Here is a 13,014-nt window from a genome sequence, read left to right as displayed (position 1 = left end):
GGTCCATGTCAATGGTCCGCAACCAGGCCAAACGGCGCATCGCCACAGAGCAGGCTGCCGCCCGGGCCGAGAGCTCTAAGGCATCATAGGAAGATTGCATCAACTGAAGACGAAGCTGGGACAGCGAAGCAACCACCTCCTCAAACTCAAAACGAGCCTGGGACTCGATGTAGGGCGTGAACTTCCGAAGCACAGGAAGAAAAAATTCCAAATAGGTGTCAAAGTGGAAATTATAATTTAGAACTCGGGACGCCATCATAGAATTCTGATAGATGCGTCGTCCAAACTTATCCATGGTTCTGCCCTCGCGGCCCGGAGGCACCGAAGCATACACCTGGGCCGGATGAGACCGCTTGAGCGGATTCGACCAGGAGGGACTGATGTGAAAGCTGAGGTCCCTCGAAGCCCTTATGATGCACCGTGCGGTACCGAGCATCCAATTTTCCAGGGACCGCCGGAATAGAGTAAGGAGACTCAAAACACCTCATGAAGGTCTGGTCAAGGAGCTTGTTCAGCGGCAGGCATAAGGACTCAGCTGGGGGATGAGGCAAGTGCATGGTATCGAGGTACTCCTTGGCGTATCGAAAACCAGAATCGAGAGTAATGTCCAGGTCATCCGCCATCTGCCTTAGAAACGAGGAAAAAGACAGTTGGTCCGCCAGCACCGGTCTTCGAGAAGGACAAGAAGTCGAGGCCTCGGGCTCTACCGAGGCCTGCGAACAACAGGGAGAGTAAAAGACTTCGGGGTCCTCGAACTCCGGTCCCGGAGGAGGAGACCCAGCCGAAGCAGAGTACCCCATACGAGGCAATTTCTTCTGAGGAGAGACGGTCGAGTGCCGAGAGGAATGCCTCGAAGAGTGTCTGGATCGATGCCCCTCTCAATGTCTGGATGGGAATCGAGCTCGCCTGTGAGAATACTGATCCCCAGAAGCCTCCAAAGAGCAGATAGGACTCGAGGCCGTAGAACGTAGAGGCGGAAGATTCGGCGCCTCCCCAGATGCCGCCCAGGCTTGATAGGGGGTCCGGAAGAACTCGTCCTGTTTCCTGTTATGCCCAGGACTGGGAGGCCTCGAAGGTGGACGCCACACTGTGTCATGGGGGGGGGGGGGGGTAATAGGCTCCAAGGGAGGCAAGTCACTAAGGGAAGCCCTCCTCGAGGGAATAGGCTCCAAGGGAGGCATGTCACTAAGGGAGGACTTCCTCGAGGAAATAGGCTCCAAAGGGGGCATGGCACTACCCGAGGCCTTCCTCGAGGAACCGGACGCCGACCGCCGCTCCTCCTCGCCGAGCAACGAGGTCGTGCGGTGCGGCGGAGGAGGAGGGGGCGGCCCACCCCTCTGAATCGGAACTGGGAGGTCACCCTGGATCGAGGCAATCAGCCGGGGCCCCATGGTGTTCATGAGTTCCACAAACTGAGCCTCCAGGATGGACCGCAACGAAGCCGATATGGAGGGATCCGCACCAAAAGGGGGCCCTTCCGCACGGTCTCCGCGCTCCTTCGGTGCCGAGTGCTTTTGCTTGCCAGCCTTCGGCACTTTGAGCACCACCGGAGGAACTACAGGGGTCGGTACCTGTTCCGAGGACACTGAGGAAGGCACCGGCGCCGAGGTCAAGGCCGAAACCGGCGTGAATGATGCCGGTTTCAGAAGGCCCGAAGCAGCTGGGGAGGCAGAGGGCTTCGCAGACGGAGTCGAAGCACCAGTCGACGTCGAAGCTGAAGGATCCAACGCAGCTTCCATCTTGAACATGGACTCCCAGAGAAGACAGCGGCACTTAAACGCTCTCGCTGTCAGAGTGGAGCAAGGCCGGCATGATTTCGGAAAGTGATCCGGACCCAGACACTGAAGGCAGCATCGATGCGGGTCCTTGAGCGAAATCGCGCGCTGGCACTTGCTACACTTTTTAAAACCGGTGATTGGCCGGGATATAGGCCGGAAAAGCTCCGCCGCAAGGTCGAAGGCGCGGGGCCCAAGCCACGCGGCCGACCCGGTGTTGGAAGAAAATTTTTTTTTTTTTTTTAAAGAAATCAAAGAAAAAAAGAATAAACGCACGGAAAGAGCAAAAAGAACTCAACCCGCGGCGATGCAGAAGGCAAAAAAACAGATTCAATGGGCGTAGAATTGAAGTAAACTTCTCAGCTCCGTGGAAGAAAAAGAACTGAGGAGACACGCCCGGAGCATCGGACGGGAAGGCACTGGCGCATGCGCGGTGCGGGCATCTCGAAACTTCTGAGTTTCTTCAAGCAAGACATGCTTGTGAGACGTCCGTATCTGTGCTCTGTCGGATGACATCACCCACTAGTGAGAATACCTGCCTGCTTGTCCTGGGATAATAAATAGTACTCGAATATGCCTGCTGGTGTTGGGAAATGCCTGAGCTGCCACTGTAGCTATGAATAAGAAAAGACTTTCTGCCTCAGGCAAGCATGGAATCCAGATGCTTGCTTCTTCGGGATGCAAGCAGGACCTGAAAATGTGGGTTGAAACATTTATATCCACAGATCCATGCTATGTGACAGGGGGAGGGAAAGACGCAGCTGGCTTCCACTCCATCCCTCTGGACTGACTCAGAGCCCCACAGCCTGTGCTTTAAGACCCAGCCAAAGTCTGGGGTTAGCCTCGCTACAAGAGGAACAGTCCGCTAGCATCCTCAACTGCTAGAGCAGGCTGGCTAGTCAGGTACTCTGAACCAGAGAAGACTGCCAGCTACAGATTTCTTTGCTGAGAGTCTGTCTTCTTGCAGTCAGAGCTGTCCCAGGAGCACTGGGAATCCCTGCAGCACCAAAGCCTCGAACCCCAGGAACAAAACCCCGAAAAACAAAAAGATTAGAGCAGATCAGGTATCTTCTTGAACATGCTTGAAAGAAGGAAAAACTGAGCACAGCCCTTTGGGGAAGGAGGCAGAGTCAAGAAAATGATTGATGTCTTCTGCAGAAAACACGCACGCCGTTCGAGGGTGACTATCCCAGCAGTTCAGGACCTCTACACCCACTGCACTGGAACTTATAATTGTAGGTTCATTCATTTAGATGTCATCCTGGCTTGTTACAGGGAGACAATGCAGATCTCTTAGCAAAGAGGTGACAAGTTTATTGGTTTAAAATATCAGCCTTATGGCTATATTTTGCCATGTTTGTAGGCATTTCTGCATTCTCTACAAGGAGAACTGTTCTAGCAGTTGGTAATGGAGCCCACACAGGAAGGGGTCATACTGGACTTAGTGCTTACAAATGGGGAAAGTGTTTCTGATATTACAGTGGGTGATCATCTGGCATCCAGTGATCACTGCATGGTATTGTTTATTATTAAGACGGGTATAGGGAGGGCTCATTCAAAAGCAAAGATTCTAGAGACTTTAAAAAAAACAACAACTAACTTTGTTTGGATGGGGGATTACATCAAGGAATTGTTGTCAGAATGGGAATGTCTGGAAGCAGTGGGCAAAACAAAGGAGTAATTGTAAGGACGACAAACCTTTTTGTGATGCAAGTAAGTAAAAGTAAGAGGAAAAGAAGGGCGCTTTGGTTCTCAAAAGTAGTAGCTGAGAAGGTAAGGAATAAGAGGTAAGCTTTCATAAACTACAAAAGATAGCAGAAAGAGGAAGATGGGCAAAATTATCTGGAAAAGTTAAGAGAGGCTGGTCGTGTAGACAGGAAAGCAAAGATGCAAATGGAAGATAAAATAACTGGCATGATAAAATGGGGAGACAAGACTTTTTTAGATATATTAGTGATAGGAAGAAGCGCAAAAGTGGCATTGTGAGACTCAAAAGATGAAGGGGAGAAATATATAGAAGCTAATAAAGAAAATGCTGAATTGCTTAACAAATATTTCTGTTCTGTTTTTACGGCTGAAGCGCAGGGAGCGGGACCACAGAAGATAACATAAATAGGGATGGAGTGGAAGACCCTGATCGGTTTTCAGAGGGTTCTGTTCGTGAGGAGCTAACTAAAATAAAGGTAGACAAAGCAATGGGCCTAGATGGTGTACATCCGAGGATGTTGAAGGAACTTAGGAAGTTCTGATGGCTCCGCTGTCTGACATTTTCAATGAGTCTAGAGTCAGGAGTGGTACCGGAGGACTGCAGAAGGGCGGATGTGGTCCCTCTCCACAAAAGTGGAAGTAAGGAAGAAGTAGGGAATTACAGGCTGGTAAGTCTGACTTCTGTGGTAAGCAAATTAAAATGGAAATGCTTTTAAAACAAAGAATGGTGAAATTTATGGAATCCTGTGGCTTACAGGACCAAAGGCAATATGGATTCACTAGAGGTAGGTCTTGTCAGACAAATCTGATCAATTTCTTTGACTGGGTGTCCAGAGAACTGGATAGAGGATGTGAACTAAATGTGGTGTATTTAGATTTAGCAAAGTCTGTGACAGTGTTCCACACAGATGTCTAATAAATAAACCGAGTGCCCTCATGATGGGTCCCAAAGTGACAGGCTGGGTCAAGAACTGGTTGAGTAGAAGGCGACAGAGGATAGAATGGAGATCGCTCCGAGGAAAGGGATGTTACAAGTGGTGTGTCTCAAGGTTCTGTTCTTGGCCTGCTCTTTTTAACATTTTTATAAGCGATATTGCTTTTTTTTTTTTTTTTTTTAATAATATTTATTCATTTTAAAATAATTTCAATAAGTGAAGAACAATAAATAAAACATTTAGACTATAGACATCACTTAAAATATTACAAGATTCTTACATTATATTACTGAAGGGCTGTTGGGAAAGATTTGCCTCTTTGCAGATGATAAAAAATCTGCAATAGAGTAGACACCCATGATGGCATGAAAAACATGAAGAAAGATCTGGCGAAGTTTGAAGAATGGTCTGAACTTTGTATTTCTTAGCATTCAATTTTAACTGCCAAAGTCATGCGTTTGGGCTGCAAAAACCCAAAGAAACAGTACAGTTTAAGGGTGAAGAACTTATGTGCACGACAGAAGAGCAGGACTTGAGTGTTATTGTATGTGATGATCTTAAGGTGGCCAAACAGATTGAAAAGGTGATGGTGAAATCTAGAAGGATGCTAGGGTGTATAAGGAGAGGTATGGCCAGTGGGAAAAAGGAGATATTGATGCCCCTGTATAATACTTTGGTGAGACCTCATTTAGAATATTGTGTACAATTCTGGAGGCCGCATCTTCAAAAAGATATAAAAAGGATGGAGTCGGTCCAGAGGAAGGCTACTAAAATGGTGCGTGGTCTTCGTCATAAGGCGTATGGGGCCAGACTTAAAGATCTCAATCTGTATACTTTGGAGGAAAAGCGGGAGAGGGGAGATATGATAAGACACATTTAAATACCTACGTGATGTTAGGTGAGTCGAGTCTCTTTCATTTAAAAGGAAGTTCTGGAATGGGGGCATAGGATGACGTTAAGAGGCTCAGGAGTAATTTAAAGAAATACATTTTTACAGAAAGGGTGGCAGATGTTTGGAACAGTCTCCAGGAAGAGGTGGTAGAGACACAGACTTTGACTGAATTCAAGAAAACCTGGGACAGGCACATGGGATCTCAGATTGGAAGAGATAATTGTTACTGCGGATGGGCAGACTGCATGGGCTATTTGGCCTTTATCTGCCATCAAGTTTCTCTGTTTCTATATCAATACATAACAGATTGTGATCATCTAAACCTAAACAATGAATCTATATTGATCAATCAAGAATAATTTTCTAAATTGTCCATTTCATTTTATAAAATTTACTAGTTAGCATTTTAATGTGTTAGTCCCAGGATCAATTGAGAGTCCAAAAAGATACCCAACAGCTTCAACACTGATTCCAATTTTAAGGTATTTTCCTAGATAATTAGTGAAGGGATTGCAAAAGAAAGGTGCCCATCATCTTTTGGTTTTAGATATATTCAGCTTTAAAAAAAAGATCATAACCCGCTGTTTAATCTGAAGACAGTCAGGGTGGCACTAAAGTTTGAGAGAACAGGTACTAAGTGTAATTATGATCATCATACCCCCAAAAAATAAAAACTAAACCCCCCCCCCCAAAAAACACGTGTTTTAGTTGTTTCCCAAAAGCAGTCACTAAAAGATTCAACAGTACAAGTAAAATGATGACCCTTAAGGGACACCACAATCCATTCAGACAATGTATTTGCTCAGTTTACTTCTCAGGGGCGAGAGCATTAGCCATCATATTCATTTACTACCTCCTCATGTTTTCCCTAATGTTTCCAACCATGCTACCAAAACGTCACACCTGAATAAAATGGGAAAAGTCAATCACCTTTCTTTAATGGAGGAACTGAATATGTAGCGCAGACAACAGGTCCATACAAGTGGGCTATGGATATGTGTAATACCACTCAGCCAGCTAGAAAAAGAAAAAAAAAAGTTAAATCAAAGTGCAACATATTATTTTATAACTTAAAAAGGAATACTTTCAGTTACAGCACTTCAGTCTTATGAGAGTAAAGGCTACAATTTAAAACTAGGGATGTTAAATACTTAGCATTAATAGTAAATTGCTAAGTACAGTATTACTCATTAGTCTTAATATTACTTCCCAGAACAGTAGTGAGAAAGCTGCTCTGTGGCTCTGTACACTCAGTTGGTTCAATCTATATAATAAAACCGTAGGCAGCACATGCGCATTCTTATCGGCGTGCTTCCATGATCCGTATGTCCGTGGCCGCCAAGAGTGCAGCATGCCCCGCGCTTACTACAGCCCCACGCGCAGCTGAGTTCGGCACGGCGGTTTCCCCAGATAGGGGAAGTCAAACATCTCACTCCCGACGCGCAGCTGAGTTCGGCACGGCGGTTTCCCCAAATAGGGGATGTCGAAAAACTCACTCCCAGCTCTCCTCGGCACGGCGGTTTCCCCAGATAGGGGAAGCCGAACAGCTCACTCCCGTCTCATGGTCCTGCCGCCGCTCCTGTTCACAGCGGCCTGCACGTCAACGACTCTCCCCCCCCCATCCTCCCGCAACAGCCGCTACCGCTCATGTTCAAAGCGGCCTGCTGAGGTTCGCGGCCGGCTGTAGCGAACCTCTCAGGCCGCTCTCCACATAGTAGCACGTTCCCTCTGACGCGATCGCAGATTTTGGTATCATCTGCAAAGAGGCAAATCTTACCCAACAACCCTTCTGCAATATCGTTTATAAAAATGTTAAAAGAACAGGCCCAAGAACAGAACCTTGAGGCACACCACTGCTAACATCCCTTTCCTCGGAGTGATCTCCATTGACCACTACCCTCTGTCACCTTCCACTCAACCTGTTCTTGACCAAGTCCGTCATTTTGGAACCCATCCCAAGGGCACTCAAGTTTATTAGACGTCTGTGTGGAACACTGTCAAAGGCTTTGCTAAATCTAAATATACCACATCTAGCGCACATCCTCTATCCAGTTCTCTGGTCACCCAGTCAAAGAAATTGATCAGATTTGTCCGACAAGACCTATCTCTAGTGAATCCATGTTGCCTCTGGTCCTGTAATCCATAGGATTTCAGAAACTTGACCATTCTGTTTTTTATTCTTTATTCATTTTACATCTTACATCTTACAAGTGTATCATAAAAATAACATTTGAACTTATACAATATCACTTGATTATCTATCATTTTTAACTTAAATTATAATATTTAAACCTTCCCTCCCAACCCTACTAAATCATATGTAGTTACATATATCATATAACCATTCTCTGTTTTAAAAGTGTTTCCATTAATTTGTTTACCACAGAAGTCAGACAATTGGTAAGTACTTATCTGTAGCGGTGGAGTTGCTGGGAATGTCTCACAACTGCTCTGGCCTGATAATCAAAATAGAATAAAATTTGCTGCTGTCTCAAAACTTCTATTTTGATTATCAGACCGGAGCAGTTGCGAGATGTTCCCAGCAACTCCACCAATTGTTCAGAGTTTGAATGAGAATTCTGTTTGCGGTGGAATGAGACAGTGATCAGCTGTGATGGTCTCTTTAACAACTAGCTCCGTGTTTATTCACTAGAGTTTGGTTGTAGGGTCTGAGCTTTTCACATTCACCAATTTCTTGTGTCATGTATACAGAAATTTAAAGTAAAAGTTGGAGAAAAGTCTTGCTTAGAAGATTTTAAGTGATGAATTTTTATTGATTTATTAATACCACCACTTATCGCTATCTGTTTTTAATTGTGACTTACTATTGTAAAGTTAGATGACTTCCCAAAAGGCAATATATCAAATAAAGATAAACCTTGAACACAGATCTTGATATGATCAAGTCTTGTGCTATATTTATACTCACTTTATTGCATTTTTCACTAGCTCTGCTAAAACATTAGCCTAAAAATTTAGATATGTACCCAGTCACTTACATTCCAACAAGAGGTAGTGTGTAAGCTTTGGGATCAGATTCCAAAATAAGTAGAAGTTTCCGAGTTTGGTCCATGGTAAGATACCTGTAGTGAAATAAAAATGACAAATAGATGATCTTCTAATCTATAATGCCAGCATCTATTGGATCTAGTGTTATCTAACTTTTGTAAACGTGTAGGGGTCCAAAAAACTCGATGTAACAAAAATAACCACGTTTGACTCATAGATGCTGACCTTGTAGACCTTAATCTCCAAGACCAAAATCGTGGCCATTGAGATGCAGAAATTGTCTGTCCAATCTCAATACTCCAAATATCCCTAAGGCCAGTTTTCTTTTTATTTAAAAATCCATATAATAATTTATACCATTTTGCGGCTTGGTGTCCCAAAAAAATCCGCCTGAAAGCAAAGGATCTGCAAACTATATTGAGTATTAAGACCCTTTCATTCAGGGAACCCTACCTGAATAGCCTGCTTCAATTGCAACCATTTAAAATATTGTATTTTGTTTAAGCCAAACTTATGTTGCAATTGTGAAAAGCTAAGCAGTGATCCATCTAAAATAACATAATTCAATGTTCGTATGCCTGCAATTATCCACTGCTTCCAGACAATTTTAAATCCGCCAATTTTGATCCTGGAATTTACCCAAATGGATTGATTTAATGATTTAGAAATTGGATCTGGTGATAAATTACTAATATATCTTAATGTCTTCCAAGTATCAAGTAAAATTCTAACACACTGTTGCCTTCAACACAAATCACAGTATTTAAAGATCTTTTAAAATGTTTCTTTTCAATTCATGTTGCTTATAGCTAACTGGCCAACTTTCAGTTGTCGACTCCCTCGAATTGCCAAATTCAACCTACTAAATAATTAGGTTTTTAAGCTGAAAATTTAATCTAGGCATTTAAATTTTGGCCACACCCTTCCCACTAAAACAAAAACTACTGGAATGGCAATTGACATTTTTCTCTGATTGTTTTACTTATTTGTCTCCATCAAGTCTCCTTACCACCTAAAAAATAAAAACCACTCCTAAAATTAACTCAAGCCAAGCTAAACAATTTCAAGTCTAAGCTCATTTTAGGATTTATAGGCTTTTTAACATTTATCAAAGATCTACAGATGGAAATAGCTAGTGAGGTAATTAAAATCTGCTGATGAGACAAAGCTGTAAATCGTAAGAGGACTGTGAAAAAATTACAAGAGGACCTTGTGAGACTGGGCATCAAAATGGCAGATGAAGTGCAAAGTGATGCATGTGGGAAAGAGGAACCCGAACTATAGCTATGTGATGCAGGGTTTCACGTTAAGAGTCACTGCCCAAGAAAAGGATCTAGGTGTAAACATTGAGGATATGTTGAAACCCTCAGCTCAACATGCAGCAGTAGCTAAGAAAGCGAATAGAATGATAGGAATTATCAGGAAAGGAATGAAAAACATAGATGAAAACGTTATAATGCCCTTGTATCACTCTATGGCATGGCTGCATCTCAAATACTGTATGCAATTCTGGTCACGGTATCTCAAAAAAAGATGTAGCAGAATTAGAAAGTACAGAGAAGGGCGAGGAAAACAATAAAAGGAACAGGCAACTTCCCTATGAGGAAAGGCTAAAGCGACTAAGGCTCTTCAGCTTGAAGAGACAGCTCAGGGGTGATATGATAATGGTCTATAAAATACTGAGTGGAGTAGAAAGGGTAATGTGAATCCCTTGCTTACTCTTTCCCAAAAAATGCTAGGACTAGTGGGCAAGCGATGAAGCTACTAAGTAGTAGATTTTAAACAGGAGAAGATATTTCTTCACACAATGTGTACTATGAGGGTTTAAAGAAACCTTGGCTAAAATCAAGTCATAGTACCAAGAGAAGTGACAGAGGTTTGAGGCTTCTCCACTTGCATGTAGGTGTACTGTACATAGGAGGAGTGGGGCATTTAGAAAAATAGGAGAACAGGAGGGGACTACATGAGAACTGCCAAGTGAAGAGGAGACTGGTGTTCACATCTGTATATAAACCAGTATCTAGAGCAAGGGTCTCAAAGTTGGACTTTCAGGATTTCCCCAATGAATATGCATGAGATCTATGTGCATGCACTGCTTTCAATGCATATTCATTGGGGAAATCCTGAAAACCCGACTGGATTGCGGCCCTCAAGGAGGGACTTTGAGATCCCTGATCTAGAGCTAAACAAGAGATAAGAGGGTGAAAAAATAAACTCTTGGGATTGTGTGTTTCCTGGAAGAAATAAGCAATTAAGAGTCTGCTGTTGTTTTCTCTGACTTACTGTTGTGATTTTGCCTTTTTTTTTTTTTTAACTAAAACCTAAGTAAACCTTTTTATTCAAAACCTGAAATCCTGGCCTGGACTATGGTATTGAGCAACAGTGGCAAGTAGAATTTGGATTGGATTAACAGTGGTCCAAGAATTGAACCACCACCAAAATTTAGTTTATTAAAAATAATCTCTGGGTAAAAAAGGGTTATAAATTACAGAAGCCGGACACTGTAGTGGTCATACCTTCAAATGGATTTATGTCAATGTTTTGGCTATAGTAAGCCTGCGAGGCAGTACCCAAAGGGACAAGTTGTGACTACATATAGCAGAACTGAGGTACTGTGATGTTTTAACTAAGCTAGAAACTTATTTGTTGGTCTTTTTTATACATATCCAAGTGGCCTAACAGCAAACGCAATGAACTGCTCACAATTGCACCTAAAACAGCTCAACTTACCCACACTTAGGTACTCCTTGAACCTGTGCAATATTTATGTGACTCCTCAAATTTCTTGCCAGGGCTGTAGGTATGACTGGGACTGGCTTGATAGGAGTACATTCAAATGTGTTCATCAAAGTTACTGCTGCCCAATGAAATTCAAAATTAAGGTTGTCCATATTCTCTGTGTAAGCGATATGAGCTCGCATGGTGATGAGTTTGGATGGATCCAAAGCCTCTTTGCTGCAAAGATGGTACTGAAGTCCCTAAAAACCATATGCACAGTGTTATACACAGATTACATGACTAAGCTATGAAAGTTACAGAATAGTCTAAAATTGATAACACAAAATACTATCTTATACCATTTAAGTAATTCAAATTTTGTAGAAAAAAATTGCATTTAGTGAAAGCTTAGTTAGTACAAGTTACATTTTTCTGCATTGGACTTTTCATGTACACAAATAGATTTTACAGTGAAAGCTCATACCATTTTCAGGGCTAGTATTTAGTAGAAAGTTATTACAATAATAAGGCAAAAAATGTCCTTCTCACTACTGCAACAAATGTCACACTATAGAAGGGAACCATTAATGGGCGATACTTTAAAACTGACCTAAAATCACTATTTTGTAATAAATGGAAGATAAATAATTTTTTTTATAAAGGGTATATAAGAGTCTCTCATAGGAGAAAAAAGGAAAACCTATTCCAGACCCACCCTTAAACTGGTGACTTGCTGACTATTGAATTCTCATCAAGGATACTGGGTTTCATGTTGGATTCTTCACTTTCGTTTCAGTCAGGTTAATAATCTTTCAAGAAAATGTTTTCTTTTTTTTGGAATTGTTTATTTTTGCAATGCACAGCAAACAGGTACACCAATAATCCAACATGTCAACTTCAACACAAAGAACATACTGAATAACAGCATACCTAAGACAATATGAAACAGCAAAATACAAACTCCCAGCTCTTCCACCCCCCCAAAAAAATAAAACAATGCCAGAAACCAGATACTCAGAATGGTGAATCGGACGCTGGGGGGGGGGGGGGCATCAGGCTTTCAGGGTGGGGACAGAACTTCAAGGGGGAGAGGAGAGTCGGGGCAGCATGTGCGGTATACAAAATTTTTTTTTACATATATTTCGGTTTCCCGCGCGCTATACCCGTGTGTGTGTTTTACACGGGTGCGCGTTATCTACATGAAAATACGGTAGTTTATTTCTAATGGATGGGAGGGTTCTTTTATATGTTTTTGGCAATAATAATTGAGAATGTTAAGTGATTTGTACGAATTATTTGAATGAATATTGTACACTTGTTGAAAGATATGATAACGAATAAAGATTTAAAAAAAAAAAAAAAAAAAAAAAATAGGTTCTTCCACTTAATGTACATTGTACAAAAGGGTTATTCGATTCATTCCCCTTTCTTTGGAAGGAAGAAGGTATAAAATATCTAGGTATTAGGATAAAAAATACACTGGACAATAAAAGTAAATGAAAAATCTTAAGGTCACAGAAATGTGTGAGCGGTGGAACCCATTACATTTGTCTTGGTAGGGGAGAGTTCAAACAGTAAAAATGATGATTTTGCCTGTGGTTTGTTACCAAATGAGTATGTTACCAATTTATTTTCAGAGGTCCTTTTATAAAAAATTAAATAGCATACTGATTAAATTTATTTGGATGGGTAAAACTGCTAGAATTGCTTTAGTATCTAAACTAAACTAAACCTTAGGTTTGTATACCGCATCATCTCTACATTCGCAAAGCTTGACACGGTTAACAAGGGTTAGGGTAGAAAGGAACTCCAGTGAAGGGAAAAGACAAAATGAAGAGAAAATTTAGGACAGAGTAACCAGAGAGAGGAAGAGTTATATTTTTGAAAATAACCAGGTTTTCAGATGTTTACGGAAGAGTTGGAGGGAACTCAGATTCCTAAGAGGGGAGGTAAGGTTGTTCCAGAGCTCAGTGATTCT

General features: G+C 42.2%; 1 protein-coding gene across 4 annotated transcripts in view; it reads right to left on the bottom strand.

Annotated features, from left to right (window-relative positions):
- The window catches only part of STIL (STIL centriolar assembly protein), a 110,378-nt gene that overhangs the window by 76,987 nt on the left and 20,377 nt on the right, over window positions 1–13,014 (bottom strand). For all 4 annotated transcript variants that reach the window (XM_033916276.1, XM_033916275.1, XM_033916278.1 and 1 more), the window contains 3 exons: window positions 11,049–11,296; window positions 8,309–8,392; window positions 6,240–6,326 (listed from right to left, as the gene is read on the bottom strand). In XM_033916276.1, the coding sequence (XP_033772167.1) occupies window positions 6,240–6,326; window positions 8,309–8,392; window positions 11,049–11,296 (419 nt within the window). The remainder of the gene's footprint in view (window positions 1–6,239; window positions 6,327–8,308; window positions 8,393–11,048; window positions 11,297–13,014) is intronic.

Source organism: Geotrypetes seraphini, chromosome 12 (genome assembly GCF_902459505.1).
Source record: "Geotrypetes seraphini chromosome 12, aGeoSer1.1, whole genome shotgun sequence".
NCBI lineage: Eukaryota > Metazoa > Chordata > Amphibia > Gymnophiona > Dermophiidae > Geotrypetes > Geotrypetes seraphini.
Note: the sequence above shows the minus strand (reverse complement) of the source record. Positions and strands in the feature narration are given on the sequence as shown.